The sequence below is a fragment of the Arachis ipaensis genome, chromosome B10, assembly GCF_059453495.1.
Source record: "Arachis ipaensis isolate K30076 ecotype BB chromosome B10, ASM5945349v1, whole genome shotgun sequence".
Lineage (NCBI taxonomy): Eukaryota > Viridiplantae > Streptophyta > Magnoliopsida > Fabales > Fabaceae > Arachis > Arachis ipaensis.
The window spans coordinates 46,282,253-46,300,932 of record NC_142435.1 but is presented as its reverse complement, the minus strand read 5'-3'; the positions used below and the strand labels follow the sequence as shown (position 1 = coordinate 46,300,932).

General features: G+C 41.1%; 2 protein-coding genes across 2 annotated transcripts; one reads left to right on the top strand and one right to left on the bottom strand.

Moving 5' to 3' along the window:
- Positions 1 to 1,840: 1,840 nt before the first annotated feature.
- LOC148579909 (uncharacterized) lies at positions 1,841 to 3,703 on the bottom strand. The gene has a single exon (XM_088491368.1). The coding sequence runs from the start codon at positions 3,701 to 3,703 to the stop codon at positions 1,841 to 1,843; it is 1,863 nt and encodes a 620-aa protein (XP_088347494.1).
- Positions 3,704 to 15,635: 11,932 nt separating this feature from the next.
- LOC107620749 (uncharacterized) lies at positions 15,636 to 18,248 on the top strand. Its single transcript, XM_088491367.1, has 3 exons — positions 15,636 to 16,080; positions 16,660 to 17,247; positions 17,629 to 18,248. The coding sequence occupies exons 1-3, from the start codon at positions 15,636 to 15,638 to the stop codon at positions 18,246 to 18,248; spliced, it is 1,653 nt and encodes a 550-aa protein (XP_088347493.1).
- Positions 18,249 to 18,680: the final 432 nt, after the last annotated feature.

The window sequence follows — 18,680 nt, the reverse complement described above, 5'->3', positions numbered from 1 at the left end:
CTTGACTTTCTTCCGATGTTAGGGGATAACAAAGTGGAAATAATTCTCAATAATTATCATGTTTGTGGTTGATACGAGCATAGGAAGCCTAAACTCTCAACCTTAGCTAAGGCCTTTCAAGTATTTGATTACCATCTCTTTTAATAATTCTATTCTCTTAGTTCTTTTAGTTTAATTCCATTGTTTCCTAGTGTAGTTACTTCTTAGTTGTTGCCCTCTTTAATTTTCCTTAGAATTACTTGAGTTACTTTGTTATTTTCTTAGTTCATGAAAAATGTTAATTTTGAATTTCTATCAATGGATTGATGTTTTTATGGTTTATAAGTGTTAATTGAGTTGATATTGATATTTGGTAGTAATTAATTTAATTTTGATTAGTTCTCCCAATTTCATGATGTTTTCTCTTATTGTTCACCAAGTGTTTGATAGAATGCTTACCTTAGATATGGAGTCGATTTTTGAATTCTTGGCTTCGGGTTGAGTGATTGGGAATCCTTGAGTTATTAATATCCAATATTGATTAGTAATTGAGGGTTTTTAGTTGAATTGGTTTCCACTAATGCTAATCTTTTACCAAATTTGATTGGTAAGTTGATTAGAATTTGTGGATTGAGATCCATTATGCCTACTTGACTTTCCTCTGATGTTAGGGGATAAAAAAGTGGGAATAATTCTTAATAATTACCATGTTTGTGTTTGATAACAAGGATAGGAAGCCTAAACTCTCAATCCTAGCCAAGGCATTTTAAGTATTTGATTACCATCTCTTTTATTGATTCTATTCTACTACAAGAAAATCAGCTTTTTACCATGCTTTTAAAGTGTGCTGAAAAGTGCGAAAAAGCGTACCGATAGCTTTTCGCCACGCTTTTTGAGCTATCGGCACGCTTTTGAAAGGGTCACATCCATGAGCGTGCCGGTTGCTTTATCGCCACGCTTTTATGGATCTATCGGTACGCTTTCTTTTTTGCCATGCTTTTTGCTATTGCCACGCTTTAAAAGCGTGACTGTATATATGATGCTATAGCCACGCTTTATAAGCGTGCTTTCTTAGTGATAATACAGCTACGGTTTCTTAAACGTACTCTATGGCCACGCTTTTGAAGCGTGTCGATAGATAAAGCTACGGCCACACTTTTGAAGTGTACCGATAGCTGAAACAATGGCCATGCTTTTGAAGCGTGCCGATAGCTGAAGCAATGGTCACGCTTTTGAAGCGTGCCAAGTTTGTGGGATATGGCCACATTTTAGTAGGAGTAACAAATCTACTATTCTACTACATAATTTTATATGATCTGCCAAATTAAAGAGAAGAATAAAATGAATAGAAGACAGTAGAATGAGAAGCAGCGAATTCCATTCATGTGAAAAATTTAGCAATGTAACAACACTCCAACTTTACATATGCCTAAACCCAAACCAATGAAATCAAAATTATTATTAGAAATGCAATATATATTCCAGATGGCCCGAAGTGGATCTAGGATGGAAAGGGGAAGAAGGAGTAAATTAAAGGCAGATAGAAATTAATATGCTGAATGCAAAAGATGGAAAATAAATATGAAATTAGGTGCAGTTAGATGCGGCGGTAGTCCGCACGCATATGCTTGTTAGTATGAAGTTAGATGTGGCGGTAGTCCGCACACATATGCAACTGCAGAAATATAAGCATGAAACACGAAAATGAAGAACAGATTGAAAGTTTTATTGAATGATTGAAAATAAAAGAAGGGGGAAGAAGAAGAGCTGGAGAGCTTACAAGGGAACTCTCAGAGCCTCTCTCTCTAACTTCTCTCTATGATATCTAAAACTGAAGAGTTTAGATTATTAATCTTTCTTTTTAACCGGCAGTATTTGCTAATATGTCCAGTTTTTTACATGTATAGCAAATAATGGGGTTCTTTTGTGGGTAATTTTGGAAATTCTTTTGGAAATTCTTTTCATTTTTAGGGTTTTGAAAACCTTTTCTAGACCTTCTGAAATTCTTTTCAGGATTAGGTTTAATAAAAACTTTTCGATTGGATGGTCTTTTGGATTTTCTTGGATGACAAGCAGGAAGACCGAATTGTTCACAGAAAGTTCCCAGATCAATACGATTTTGGGTTTTTTCTCGAGCAAGTTGCCTTTGGATTTTGTCATCTTGACAAATCTTTAGAGCAACCTTCTGGATAAAAGAAATTAGTTGACCATAACTTAACTCGTCATAGGGTATTATCCCATCCGGGGTTAAGCTACGTATTTTGTCCCTTACTTTATCTCCAAGAGATTTTGGGAGTCCAGCAAGGAACTTTTCTTTCCAAAAAGGTTGTTGACTATCTTCTCTGGTGTAAACCCTGGTAAGAAAGGTGTCTTTATACCACCGGAAATCAGACAAAGTTTTGCATCTGAGATTGGAAAGTAGTTCAGCCGAACGATCTTTCCAGAGAGATGGATCACCAATGAAATGGCTTGCTATGGTAAAGATTAGGGTATTAACAGCATCGGGGATGGGTTCTCCGTCATCACCAATGATCGGTTCGTTCTGATCATTGACTTTTATGGCAGAGAAGATTGAGTATTTTTGGTTATCCGAAAGGTAGTTATCCCACCATCCTTTGAGTTGGCCACTGAAACCAGAAACAATAACATTGGCTATTGCTTCTTCAGAAGTTTCATGGGCAGCTTGATAGGCTGTGCCTACCATAGTCATATGCTGAAGCATACTCATGATGTTATATTCAGTTTTACCATCTATGTTCCATTCATAGACATTATTGGCATTGAAGCTGACAAAACCTAGTTCTCTTTCTTCGAGAGCTAGGTCGGGAGCGGAAACACGATTGTAACCATATGCAGAGGGTTTGGTTAAACCCTTCCACTTGGTTAGGGAGTTTGTCAAAATAGGGCTGATTTTGAGGGATGATTTGTGGGAACCATCACTTTCTTCGGAGGAGGAGTCGTTAGACTCATGACAAAGGGCATTAATGGCTTTGGATGAGCGTGTTTGAACACGAGAAGTAGACTCACCAGGGTTTGGAATTTCAGGGACGGTAGAGAAACGGTTTAGAAGTTGGTCAATTTTTTGAATAACTTCTGAATCACCGGATTGTTGTTTTAAAATGGAAGTTTTAAGACTTTGCTTCGCTTTACTACTCATTTTAAAAGGTTTAAAAAGGGGTTTTTCAATACTTTTAGAAGTAGTGGCGTCAGGAGCATTTTTGAAAGAAAAAGTAGATCCCGAAGATGAAAGGTTGTCACCCAGACATTGTAAAAACCTATTGGTGTAATTAGATTGTTCAATAAGGTTTTTAATATCTTTTGGGGCGACAGCTTCATCAATATTTTTTGTTTTAAAAGGAGAAGCCATAACAGGGTTATGTCCTTCTGTGTTTGAAATAACAAAAGGTCCTTTTGGAGGAAACTCAGATCTAACTAAATTCCCATCTTTAACTTTCCAAGTTGAAATAACATTTGCTGAAAGCAAGTTTTCTTTGTTTTTGAAAGGATAAACCAGATTGTTTTTGATGGAATAAGCATGAAACCATTCAAAGAAAGGAATATGCATCTCAACCTCTTTTAGAAAACTGTAATATTTTTCTTTGAATGATGCAATTTGAGCAGCTGTGTGCGTACGTAAATACCATTCTCTATGGAGGTCATATTCCTTAGATTCAAGGTTTTTACGTAATGCTTCCCTATCTATAATAAATTCTGTGCTACTCATTGGGCATTATTCACAGAAGAATATTGAGCACCATGCATAGATGAGTATGTTGGAGATTGAATGGAAGATTCTATCTCAATATCATCATCTGAATGCTTATCATCGATTTGATAAACTGGTTGAGAAATGTTTGAATTATTTTGCAATCCCGAAATATTGATTTCAGAATGTACAGGTTTTGAAAATTTTGAAAACTGTGATTGAGAAGTTACAGAAAAAGACCTTCTTGCTGAAGCAAAATTATTAGATGTCCCTGCTTCAGATCTGGAGGAAAAAGAGTTTCTTCTATCGAAGAAAATTTCTACTTTCCCAGATTCATCCTGTTTTATTTCTCTTAGGAGAGGTGCTTGTCTAGGTTGTGTAGGGATAGCTCTATCAATAGACCATGACTGGGGGAGATCAATTTCATCCCACCTTATGAGCCTTGGAATCATGACTTTGGCCTTTGTCATGTCGGTGACAAACAAAGTAGTTTCACGATCTTGGGATTTAAGAAGGACCCTAGAATTACAAGTGTTCATGACCTTGTATTGAATCCTATAGATTAAAGCGGCTGGAATGGATCCTTCCTTCATGTTAAGACCATGAATTCGGATGTTTAGGAAGAGAGAATCAAGGATGTTGGTATCTAACAGGCTGACCGTTTTGTTTGGAAAACAGTTGAAATAAACTGGACCATGTCTAAGACTTGTTTCAACTGTTCCGATAAGGGAGTCTTGGAAATCATTGTGTCTAATATCTCTAAGACACATAAGGATGGAAGCATTCAAGCCTTCTCTGATGAGAGGTTTGACTGCAACCTGGACACATCCTATGTGAAGATATCTGTAGTGACGTACGTAAATACCATCAGATGGCCCGAAGTGGATCTAGGATGGAAAGGGGAAGAAGGAGTAAATTAAAGGCAGATAGAAATTAATATGCTGAATGCAAAAGATGGAAAATAAATATGAAATTAGGTGCAGTTAGATGCGGCGGTAGTCCGCACGCATATGCTTGTTAGTATGAAGTTAGATGTGGCGGTAGTCCGCACACATATGCAACTGCAGAAATATAAGCATGAAACACGAAAATGAAGAACAGATTGAAAGTTTTATTGAATGATTGAAAATAAAAGAAGAGGGAAGAAGAAGAGCTGGAGAGCTTACAAGGGAACTCTCAGAGCCTCTCTCTCTAACTTCTCTCTATGATATCTAAAACTGAAGAGTGCCTCTCAATGAATGCAAGGCTTCCTTTTATAATTGGATATTCTACTGTTTCTACAGTACAGGTGCACATTACCGGTACTATTTCTACAGTACAGGTTAACAATGGATTTTTTGATTACATGGATTTTGAAGATTAAAGACTAATCCTCTCCTAGATCGATTCCAAAGCAGTCGTCTTCATTCTGGTTATAACTGCTTGAGGATTCTGCTGAGGAAGTGGGATCATCCTTGTGTTTTTTGTCTTCTTCAATCATCTGCATGATTTGCTGAAGATGTTTTGCTAGAGTTTCTTTCGATTGAGCTCCTGCAAGGGCTGCAGTAATTTGGGCTTTTTGATTGAGGAACAGGGCAGTTTCTGGATCTGAAATCTTTTGACTTTCAGGATTGGATTTGAACCATTCTCTGACCTTCTCTGGGTAGGCCATTGAAGCATCAAATTGAGACCACCATTTGACATAACCATGCCTTTGAAGGATTGGAAATGATTTGGGGTGGTTTGGTTTTGCATACTTGTATTGCCATGAGAATACCCATGCCAATGAAAATGTTGAGAAAAATTTTAACATTACAGGAACACATGTTTCCTGATTGTTAAAGTTTGATTGAAAAAGTTTATACCCTTCATCTGTTGGTGAGGGTAAAATTTCTTGGATTGGTCCAAAGAAGTCCCACCATTAGTAGAACCAATTTGGAAAAATATAATTGATTTTTCTTTTAAAATAAATTAACCATGAATGTCTGAACTGAGTATTTTGAAACCAAAATACTTTAGTCCAGGCTTCCATGTAGTCCCAATAATTAAAACCTATTGGGTCATAATTTTGAGAAAATTTTTGAATTTTGTTTAGGTTGTTCCCAAATTGCTTTGGGGATAAAATTTTGAGAATTTGAATGGTTGAATGGGTTATAAATTCGGGATTGGTTTTATCCTTGTAATGTTTAATAGATACTGAGTCAGTATCTATTAAGATCAATTCGTAGAAATGGCGAGTTTTATTAGGTGCTAAGGGTCTGAAGTGGAATCCAGTAGGGAAAATCTTTGGGATGACTTTGTTTGGAGAACTATCCCAGAATTCAGGCTCTATGTGGATAATATTTGCGGTTTTGTTTGTAGATATGTAATTGGTTTGGGTTTTTTGAGTTTTGGTAGTAGTTGAGGATGTTTGGGGTGTCGAGACGACAGACTTTTGTTTCCTATTTGGATGACTGTTCTACGATTGGCTACCTGAGATATTAATTGAGATAGGTCAATTTCTTCATCGGACTCACTGCAAAGGTTGGCCCAAGATTTTTTGTTGAGTTTAGTGAGACCCTGGTCCTGTAAGGCTAGGAGGGTTTCGATTGGGATGGCATAGTCTGCTTTGGATTGTTTGGCTTGATTGTTTTGTGGTTCAAAAGATTTTTGGGTGGGTTGTTGGGTAGATGGCCCAGCTTGTTGGGTTTGGGTGAGTTGTTGGGTAAATGACCCAGATTGTTGAGTAGGTTGTTGGGTAGATGACTCTGTTGGGGTACTAGACCCAGATCTTCTGATTGGCCCTGGTAGGGCTAGGCGAATGCCTCTGCCTCTTGCTGAGGCCAAGGTTGCCTTTTTAGGCATCTTCTTTCTGTTTATCTCCCTGCAAATATTCACGTGTGAGAAAGTCAGGGAGAGAGTTTGAGTTGCCCTTGATATGCTCAATATCAAAATCAAAGATGCTTAAAATAGCTTGCCACCTGGCAAAAACTTGTTTTGATGCAAGATTTTTAACATCATTTTGTAAAACATCTTTAGCTGATTTACAATCAACTCGGACTAAAAATTTTTGATTGAGTAAGTCAGATTGAAATTTTGTGATGCATAAAACAATGGCTAAAATTTCTTTTTTGATAGTGGAATATTTTTGTTGAGTACTATTCCAATGTTTGGATGTAAATGCAATGATACATTCTTTATCATGCAGTTTTTGTTTTAGGATACCGCCATATCCTAAATCTGATGCATCTGTTTCCACTATTTTGAATGCATGAGGAACCGGTAAGTAAAGACAAGGAAGATTGCGGACTTTGGTTTTAAGGAACCTGATAATATCAGAATGTTTTTCTGTCCAAGGTGGAGGATTTTTCTTAAGCCTATCATGGAGAGGCTTAATGAGGTTGTTAAGATTTGGGATGAAATCCGAAACATAATTGAGACAACCTAGGAACCTCTGGAGCTGAGGTTTATCAAGGATATAATCTGGAAACTTTTCTGCAAACAAAATTGATCTTTCAATTGGAGTTATAGTGCCTTGGAAGATTATATGACCAAGAAAACGGATTTTTGTTTGAAAGAGAACAATTTTTGACTTAGAGACAGCAAGACCATTTTTTTGGATGATGTACATGAAAGTTTTAACATGCTTGAAATGTTCATGTAAAGTTTGGGAAAAAATTAGAACATCATCAATGTAAACGATTGCAAAATCTGAATATGGATTGAAAATATCATTCATAATTTTTTGAAATTCAGATGGGGCATTTTTCAGACCAAAAGGCATTACATTCCATTCATACTGTCCAAATGGAACTGTAAATGCTGTTTTGTATCGGTCTGATTCGGTGATTTGAATCTGCCAAAAACCGGATTTCATATCAAATTTTGAGAAAATGTTTGCAGAATTTAACCTACTAAGCAAATCTTTTTTGTTTGGGATAGGATAACGAATCCATTGTAAGGCTTCATTCAGTGGTTTGTAATTGATGACAAGCCTAGGAGTTCCTCATTCTATTTCAGCTTGCTTATTAACATAAAAAGCAGAGCAAGACCAAGGACTCTTGCTAGGACGAATTAATCCTTTATCCAAAAGATCTTTTATTTCCTTTTGACAATGCTGCAAAAGCTGCTCATTCATTTGAATTGGGCGGGCTTTTGTAGGATTTTTGATTCTTTGAAATTCTTTTCATAAGGAAGATCAACGACGTGTTCTTTCCTATTCCAGAAAGCATGAGGCAAATCTGAACAAATAGACTTCTCAATTTGGTTAAAAAGGTTTTTGATTTTGTCTTGAATCTTTGGTTGAGAGAGTTGAGATTCAAGGGTTTTAAAAGAGATTTCTTCTTTCAAAAAACAAATCTGTTTTGTCTTGGATTCAATTAGGTTTAAAGATTTTTGTTTTGGTGAATCTAGGAACTCAAAAAAGGTTACCTGTCCTCCCACAAAAGAGGTAAGACCTGGAAAATCTGCTAGGTAAGGAAACAAAAGGATTATGAAAGGTGTCCCCAAGACTACATCATTTTTTATATCTTTTGCAATAATAAATTCGGTGGGAATTCTGAGATTTCCTTTTTCAACAAAAACACCTGTTAGTTTGAAATTGATACTTAGCCTTTCGCCCGTTATTGAGCTAAGGCGTTCAGTAGACTTTTCAAAATATTTTGTGGGGATCAGACCTTCCTTAATACAGTTTGAATCTGCACCTGAGTCAAAGAGTACAATGGTGTCAAAAACAAAATCTTTAACGACAATTCGGATATGAACACGATGTTTCATAAAAGAGAATACATTGATTATTCTCAGAATTTCTTTTCCCTCGTTGTCGTCAGAGATTTTATTTTCTTGTTCCTTAGAACACTCTGTTTGATCAAGTTCATCACCGGATTCTCCCACTTGCATTAATTGGGAGAGAATAAGTTGATGATTGTCTTGATGTCTCCTGATTTCCTGGATTTCTCTTTTGAGATTGTTGACCTCAGACTGGAGGTCCTGAATAGTTATGGGACGAATAACTTGTTTTTCTAATTTTTTGAAAATAGGTTTAACATCATATTTATTGCTAAGGACCAGATTTTTGGGTTTTTTCTCCTTTTGTAAAGATTTTTTTAGTTTCAAAAGAAAGTCTTTCTTTTGTTCAGGATTGTCAATAGCCTCAATAGCATCAAATAGGAGATCTTGATCTTTGGATAAAACACCAATTTGCTTGACATCTGAATCTGAGGATGATTCAATGTCATCGATTTCGATGTTATTGATATCATCCGAAGATTCTCGGTCAGAATCATTTTCTGAACTTTCTAACATCAGATTATTAATCTGTTCCTCAATCAGAGGATCAAGGTTTAGATTATTAATCTTTTTTTTTAACCGGCAGTATTTGCTAATATGTCCAGGTTTTTTACATGTATAGCAAATAATGGGGTTCTTTTGTGGGTAATTTTGGAAATTCTTTTGGAAATTCTTTTCATTTTTAGGGTTTTGAAAACTTTTTCTAGACCTTCTGAAATTCTTTTCAGGATTAGGTTTAATAAAAACTTTTCGATTGGATGGTCTTTTGGATTTTCTTGGATGACAAGCAGGAAGACCGAATTGTTCACAGAAAGTTCCCAGATCAATACGATTTTGGGTTTTTTCTCGAGCAAGTTGCCTTTGGATTTTGTCATCTTGACAAATCTTTAGAGCAACCTTCTGGATAAAAGAAATTAGTTGACCATAACTTAACTCGTCATAGGGTATTATCCCATCCGGGGTTAAGCTACGTATTTTGTCCCTTACTTTATCTCCAAGAGATTTTGGGAGTCCAGCAAGGAACTTTTCTTTCCAAAAAGGTTGTTGACTATCTTCTCTGGTGTAAACCCTGGTAAGAAAGGTGTCTTTATACCACCGGAAATCAGACAAAGTTTTGCATCTGAGATTGGAAAGTAGTTCAGCCGAACGATCTTTCCAGAGAGATGGATCACCAATGAAATGGCTTGCTATGGTAAAGATTAGGGTATTAACAGCATTGGGGATGGGTTCCCCGTCATCACCAATGATCGGTTCGTTCTGATCATTGACTTTTATGGCAGAGAAGATTGAGTGTTTTTGGTTATCCGAAAGGTAGTTATCCCACCATCCTTTGAGTTGGCCACTGAAACCAGAAACAATAACATTGGCTATTGCTTCTTCAGAAGTTTCATGGGCAGCTTGATAGGCTGTGCCTACCATAGTCATATGCTGAAGCATACTCATGATGTTATATTCAGTTTTACCATCTATGTTCCATTCATAGACATTATTGGCATTGAAGCTGACAAAACCTAGTTCTCTTTCTTCGAGAGCTAGGTCGGGAGCGGAAACACGATTGTAACCATACGCAGAGGGTTTGGTTAAACCCTTCCACTTGGTTAGGGAGTTTGTCAAAATAGGGCTGATTTTGAGGGATGATTTGTGGGAACCATCACTTTCTTCGGAGGAGGAGTCGTTAGACTCATGACAAAGGGAATTAACGGCTTTGGATGAGCGTGTTTGAACACGAGAAGTAGACTCACCAGAGTTTGGAGTTTCAGGGACGGTAGAGAAACGGTTTAGAAGTTGGTCAATTTTTTGAATAACTTCTGAATCACCGGATTGTTATTTTAAAATGGAAGTTTTAAGACTTTGCTTCACTTTACTACTCATTTTAAAAGGTTTAAAAAGGGATTTTTCAATACTTTTAGAAGTAGTGGCGTCAGGAGCATTTTTGAAAGAAAAAGTAGATTCCGAAGATGAAAGGTTGTCACCCAGACATTGTAAAAACCTATTGGTGTAATTAGATTGTTCAATAAGGTTTTTAATATCTTTTGGGGCGACAGCTTCATCAATATTTTTTGTTTTAAAAGGAGAAGCCATAACAGGGTTATGTCCTTCTGTGTTTGAAATAACAAAAGGTCCTTTTGGAGGAAACTCAGATCTAACTAAATTCCCATCTTTAACTTTCCAAGTTGAAATAACATTTGCTGAAAGCAAGTTTTCTTTGTTTTTGAAAGGATAAACCAGATTGTTTTTGATGGAATAAGCATGAAACCATTCAAAGAAAGGAATATGCATCTCAACCTCTTTTAGAAAACTGTAATATTTTTCTTTGAATGATGCAATTTGAGCAGCTGTGTGCGTACGTAAATACCATTCTCTATGGAGGTCATATTCCTTAGATTCAAGGTTTTTACGTAATGCTTCCCTATCTATAATAAATTCTGTGCTACTCATTGGGCATTATTCACAGAAGAATATTAAGCACCATGCATAGATGAGTATGTTGGAGATTGAATGGAAGATTCTATCTCAATATCATCATCTGAATGCTTATCATCGGTTTGATAAACTGGTTGAGAAATGTTTGAATTATTTTGCAATCCCAAAATATTGATTTCAGAATGTACAGGTTTTGAAAATTTTGAAAACTGTGATTGAGAAGTTACAGAAAAAGACCTTCTTGCTGAAGCAAAATCATTAGATGTCCCTGCTTCAGATCTGGAGGAAAAAGAGTTTCTTCTATCGAAGAAAATTTCTACTTTCCCAGATTCATCCTGTTTTATTTCTCTTAGGAGAGGTGCTTGTCTAGGTTGTGTAGGGATAGCTCTATCAATAGACCATGACTGGGGGAGATCAATTTCATCCCACCTTATGAGCCTTGGAATCATGACGTTGGCCTTTGTCATGTCGGTGACAAACAAAGTAGTTTCACGATCTTGGGATTTAAGAAGGACCCTAGAATTACAAGTGTTCATGACCTTGTATTGAATCCTATAGATTAAAGCGGCTGGAATGGATCCTTCCTTCATGTTAAGACCATGAATTCGGATGTTTAGGAAGAGAGAATCAAGGATGTTGGTATCTAACAGGCTGACCGTTTTGTTTGGAAAACAGTTGAAATAAACTGGACCATGTCCAAGACTTGTTTCAACTGTTCCGATAAGGGAGTCTTGGAAATCATTGTGACTAATATCTCTAAGACACATAAGGATGGAAGCATTCAAGCCTTCTCTGATGAGAGGTTTGACTGCAACCTGGACACATCCTATGTGAAGATATCTGTAGTGACGTGCATGTTCTCTGACAGATTGTTTGGTTAGGAGATGGAATTCCTCACCGGAATCTGGTCCTAAAGGAATATTATTTTCAGCGGTTTTGATGATATAGTCTAATTTTCTTTTGTTGTCATCAGGGACATAAAGCTCATCTTGGGGGATTTTGGGTATCTCCCAATTGTCGATGGCTTGATTGATATCTTCGAAGCAAACTTCCTCTTCGAAGATATTGTGTTTGGGAGAAAGTTCATCAGGTCTAGCCACTTTCTCGGTAAGGGGATTGGAGGAAGAATGGATTGGAGAGGTGGTGGAGGAAGATGGAGAAAAAGAAAGGCGTCTAGAAAGAGAGCGGAAGAGTTTAGACATATTTTCATAAAATCTGATATCATTGCCCTCCTTTGGTTCAGGAGGAATATAAATATTATCACTAAACTATCACTCAAATTTTTGAATATGGGGTTTTAACTCTTTTTTTTTTTTTTTTGCAATCCCTAAATCCATAGTCACCAGGAGTTCTTACGTTTAGATCTTATCATTTTCAAGAACATCGTCAAATTAGCCTTACTGCCCATCAATAAGGGTCTTACTGCTACAGTTCTTTTAAGTGATAAAAGTAAACAGCCTGTACTTCCAGATTTAAAGAGTGGTTGTTTTTGATATATATACAAGGAAATAAGAACATGAACAGTAAACATAATTTCCAGATCCATGAACCTCAGAGATAGCTTAATGATAATATTAACATTCCTATATATATATTGTTACTGATCCGGCCCACGGATCCCGGACCCAGGATCGAACCCAATCCCGGTTTTTCGGGTCCAACCCGCCTCACTCTTCTAGAAGGCCCGAAACCAGCTCTCTAGAAAATCCCAACCGACTTTCGAATTCAAATGTCTCCCTTATCTTAGCCAAACAAGATAAGATAAGATAACTACCATCACCTATAAATAGAGGACCCAGGTCCCTTCAGGTATTCATTCATTCCACACCTTTTACACCTCTCAAATCCATTCTGACTTGAGCGTCGGAGTGTCTTTGCAGGTACCTCTCCCCATCGTTCCAGCCACGCGACCTGGTCTTCGCCTCGACCCGCAGGTTCCCGACCTATCCTTCAACCCGTACCAGAGACATCTTGTACATTGGCGCCGTCTGTGGGGAACTGCGCCGTCCAAAGCCGGAATGGAGGACGTACTGGAAGAAACCTCCTCAGGCCAGGATAACTCTCGACCGCTCCATCCGACCTCAGAACACCAGGAGGTCATAAACCAAGGCAGGATAGCAAGCACTATCCACCATATGAACGACCATATCACGGAACCGCGACACCCCGAGAAAACAGGGGACAAAGCAGCACAAATCATTCAAGACCTCTGCCTCCGGGTCCAGGAACTCGAAGGCAAATTGGCCACCAGGGAAAGACACAACAACGAATACGGAAGCCATGCAACTTCCCGATCAAAATCTCGCCACGGCAGGTCGCCAACTCGGCGACACGACAGAAGAAACGGTCACAGCACCTCACGCAACCACGGACGAGAGAAATCGCCAGAACGGCGACACAGTAAAAGGCATGACCGCAGCGCTTCCCGTGATCTGAGTCGTCAGCACGACTCGGACGAAGATCAGCGACACCGAGATACCAAGCGCACAAGAAATGACCACACAATAATGGGAGCCACACCTTTCACAGAGAGGATTTTAAGAGCAAAACTCCCTAAAGGTTTCGACAAACCCACCGACATGAAGTACGACGGAACCAAAGATCCCCAGGAACATCTAACGGCCTTTGAGGCCAGGATGAACTTAGAAGGAGCAGCCGACGCGGTCCGATGCAGGGCCTTCCCGGTAACCCTAGCTGGACCGGCAATCAAATGGTTCAACGCCCTCCCAAACGGATCCATAGCCAGTTTTCACGATATAACGCGAAAGTTCATGGCCCAGTTCACGACCAGAATCACTAAAGCCAAACACCCCATCAGCCTACTAGGGGTCACACAAAAACAAGAAGAATCCACAAGGAAATACCTCAACCGCTTCAACGACGAATGCTTAACGGTCGATGGACTCACGGATTTCGTCGCAAGCCTCTGCCTAACCAACGGGCTCATGAACGAAGACTTTCGCAAACACCTCACCACCAAACCAGTATGGACCATGCACGAGATCCAGAACGTCGCCAAAAATTACATCAATGACGAGGAAGTCAGCCAAGTCGTCGCCGCCAATAAACGGCAACACGGCAACGCCCAACACGGCAACTCGACACCCCGACATAACCCACCACCTAAGGAAAATCAAAGGGACCACCCCAAACTGACAAACACAAACCGACCACCAAGAATCGGCAAATTCTCTAATTACACGCCCCTGACAGCACCAATTACTGAGATATACCACCAGATCGCGGACCGAGGCATCATCCCAAAAGCCCGATAACTCAAAGAAAGAACAGGCGGCAACAAAACCCTTTACTGCGACTACCACCGAGGTTACGGGCACAGAACACAAGATTGTTTCGACCTGAAAGACGCCCTCGAACAAGCCATAAGAGGCGGCAAGCTCCCAGAGTTCGCCAAAATAATCAGAGAACCAAAACGTGCAGAAAGAGACAGAACGCTGGAAAGAGAAGGGCGTAACCCGAGAACTCAAAAGCAACCCCCCAGGGAAAGCCTAGAGGAAGATCCGACCATCATAGTAAACGTCATCACAGGCAAGGACGTATCGAGCAAGTCAAAACTAACAATGAAAAAAGATCTCAAAGTAATGGCTATCAGAAACCAAACTCCAACCACTGCAGCCGACAATACGATAACCTTCTTACCAGAGGATTGCCAGCACGGCACCTCGGCCGAAGATGCCCCTTTCATCATCCTGACTAGAATCAGAACAGGACTAGTACGAAGGATACTGGTGGACACCGGGGCAGACTCGAACATCCTCTTCTGAGGAGCCTTCGATAAACTCAGGCTCCACAACGACAACCTCCAAACACACCGCAACGGTGTCACGGGACTCGGAGACAACTTTCTCAAACCAGATGGCTCAATCACCCTTCCCATCACCATAGGAACGAGCAATCAGAAGAAGACAATCCTATCTGAATTCGTAGTCCTAAAAGACTCCACAGCCCATAACATGATTCTCGGAAGAAAAACAATCAATGACTTCTCCGCAGTCATCTTTACCAAATACCTCCTCATGAAGTTTAGAACCGACGACGGCTCCGTCGGTACCATCCACGGGGACTGAGAGGTCGCAGCCGAATGCGACAACACCAGCCTAGCTCTAAGGAAGAAATCCCGAGACGCGGCCGGGGTATTCCTAGCCAATCTGGACGCCCGACAAGATGGCCAACCCAGGCCAGAGCCAGAAGGAGACATGGAAAAGCTACAAATAGGGCCAACCAAAGAGGAATACACCTTCATTAATAGGAACCTCCCATATGATCTTAAAGAAGAACTCTCCCAACTCCTGAAACAAAATAGAGACTTGTTCGCATTTACACCAGCCGACATGCCGGGAATAAACCCCGACCTAATGTCCCACCGGCTAGCCGTGGACCCCAAAGCTAAACCAGTGGCACAAAGGAGACGAAAAATGTCACCAGACCGAGCCGCCGAGGTCAAAAAGCAAGTCAAAGCCCTACTCGAAGCCAACTTCATCAGGGAACTCCCCTACACGACCTGGCTAGCCAACGTCGTGCTAGTGAAAAAATCTAACGGAAATGGCGAATGTGCGTCGACTACACGGACCTCAACAAAGCCTGCCCGAAGGACGCCTTTCCCCTACCAAACATCGACGGATTAGTAGATGCCGCATCCGGCCACCGATACCTCAGCTTCATGGACGCATATTCCGACTACAACTAGATTCCGATGCACTGACCAGACGAAGAAAAAACAGCGTTCATCACCCCAGACGGGACATACTGCTACACAGTGATGCCCTTTGGCCTGAAAAACGCTGGAGCCACCTATCAAAGACTTGTCAACAAGATATTTCAAAACCTATCCAGAAGCAAACTAGAAGTCTACATAGACGACATGCTCGCTAAGACTGAATCAGACGAACAACTCACCCACGACCTCAAGGTCATAATGAACACCCTACGAAAGCACCAAATGCGACTCAACCCGGCAAAATGTGCCTTCGGGATGGAGGCAGGGAAGTTCCTCTGCTTTATGATCACGCAACGCGGAGTTGAAGCAAACCCGGAGAAATGTCGCGTCGTCCTCGAGATGACGAGCCCAAAAAACCTCAAAGACATCCAAAAGCTCACCGGCCGATTGACGGCGTTATCACGCTTTCTCGGGGCATCGGCTCAAAAAGCGATCCCTTTCTTCAAATTGATGAAAAAAGGAGCCCCTTTCAAATGGGAGACGGAATGTGAAGAAGCATTCTAACATTTCAAGAGAGTCCTAGCGGAACCACCAATCCTCACCAAACCCCAGACAGGGGAAACACTCTACCTGTACCTCTCCATAACGGAAGAGGCACTCGCAGCAGCACTCATCCGTGAAAACAAGAGAAAGGAACAAGAACCTATCTACTTCATAAGCAAAGTCTTGCAAGAAGCGGAAACTCGCTACTCGCGTCTAGAAAAATTAGCTTTCGCACTCCTCACGACTTCCCGGCGCCTGCGACAATACTTCCAGGCCCACCCCGTGACGGTCCGAACCGACCAGGCGGTCAAACAAGTACTACAAAAACCCGACCTAGCGGGAAGAATGCTAGCGTGGTCCATCGAGCTATCTCAATTCCAAATCAAGTTCGAACCTCGGTACGTGATCAAAGCACAGGCCATGGCCGAGTTTATCGCCGAGATGACCCCAGGAAACTCCACCCCCGAATAATGGAAACTGCATGTTGACGGCTCATCGAACGTCACCTCCGGAGGTGCCGGAGTCATTCTCGAGAGTCAGAATGGAGTCGTAATTGAACAATCAGTACGATACGAATTTCCAGTATCGAACAACCAAGCAGAATATGAAGCCCTCTTGGCAGGCCTAGCCCTAGCCCGGGAAGTCGGAGCAAAGGTCCTAGAGGTAAATACCGATTCACAGGTAGTCAGTTCCCAAATCAACGGAGACTACCAGACACGAGATCCCCTACTCCAACAATACCTCGCCAAGGTAAACAAACTGAAAGAAGGATTCGAGCATGTTACCATACAACACGTTCCTAGGAAACGAAACGCCAGGGCAGACCTACTCTCCAAACTAGCCAGTACTAAACCAGGACACGGTAACAAATCGCTAATTCAGGAAGTCGTTAAGTTGCCCTCCGTGTTAACGACAACCAACACTCATCTGACATTCTCGAACCAGGGATCTTGGACCTACCCTATCCTACAGTACCTCCTCGACGGAACACTGCCGCCGGACCCCAAAGAGGGAAAACGAATAAAAAGGGAAGCCGCCAAGTATACCGTTGTCGCAGGACAATTATACAAACGTGGATTCTCGCAACCCCTGCTCAAATGCGTCGAACCCGGGGACACGGAGTACATACTCTGCGAAATCCACGAAGATTGCTGCGGCCACCACGTTGGAGGTAAAACATTAGCCCAAAAAGTCATCAGGGCAGGCTACTTCTGGCCCACGGTTATCCGGGATTCCATACAAATAGTTAAAAACTGCGACAAATGCCAAAGGCACGCCAATATCCACCAAGCCGCCCTTCACCAGCTCAGCATCATATCGGCAGAACGGCCATTCGGAACTAGGGGGATCGATCTCGTCGGGCCTTTCCCTACGGCACCCGGTCAACTCAGGTATCTCATCGTCGCCATAGACTACTACACCAAATGGATCGAAGCCGAACCCCTGGCCTCCATAACGGCAACCCAATGCCGAAAATTCCTCTGGCGACAGATCATCACCCGATTCGGGATCCCCGAGATCGTTATCTCGGACAACGGAACCCAATTTGCAGACAAAAAGTTTAGAGAGTTTTTAGAAGGGCTACTTGTATCTCACTGTTTCAGCTCGGTAGAACACCCCCAAACAAATAGACAGGTGGAATCCGCGAACAAAATAATCGTTAAAGGACTCAAGAAGTGGCTCGATGAAGCCAAAGGACTATGGGCTGACGAACTCGGATCGGTCCTATGGTCATATCGAACCACACCTCAAACGACCATGGGAGAAACACCTTTCCGATTAACATACGGTGTGGAGGCGGTCATCCCGGTAGAGATCGGAGACCCAAGCCCCAGAAAAACGGTCGGAGGTAACGATGAGGAAGCAGAACGAGACCTCATCGACAAAGAAAGAAGCATAGCTCATATCAAAGAGCTAGCCCTAAAACAAAGAATCAGCTTAAGATACAACCATAGCGTCGTCCGACGAGAATTTGCAACCGACGACCTCGTCCTACGACGAAACGATATCGGTCCCCCAACCCCAGGAGAAGGGAAACTCACTCCCAACTGGGAAGGACCATACAGAATCAAGGCTGTAATCGAAAAGGGAGCATATAAACTCAAACGGCTTAACGGCAATGAAGTCCCAAGGACATGGAACGCTGCCAACCTACGGCGATACTACACTTAAGCCGACCTGACTAGGTCACCCCTTTTTCTTTATTGTTTATGTCTCTTCTTTACCTATCTTCTCATTTTTATGACTTTTAAACTTTAATTTTCGCTTAAGTATCAATCCCGGGTACTCTTTCCCCCCAAAGACGGAGGGTTTTAACGAGGCCCAACCATCAATAAAATTCCATTAAAAGCTATTTCTATCTTTCTAAATGTCCCAAATATGGAACAAAGACACGGCCAAGACTGGGGGACCGATCACCCCCAGGCCCAACACACGGATATCCACGATAAACCCGACCAAACGGCGGTCCGAGGGAACAAATAAAACACACAAACGGAATAGCTTAAAAATATACCAAAAAAGGCCCGAACGGCCAAAAAATACCATAAAACGGAATATACAAAGGAGGCCCGAACGGCCGAAAATATCATTAAACGATGTTCG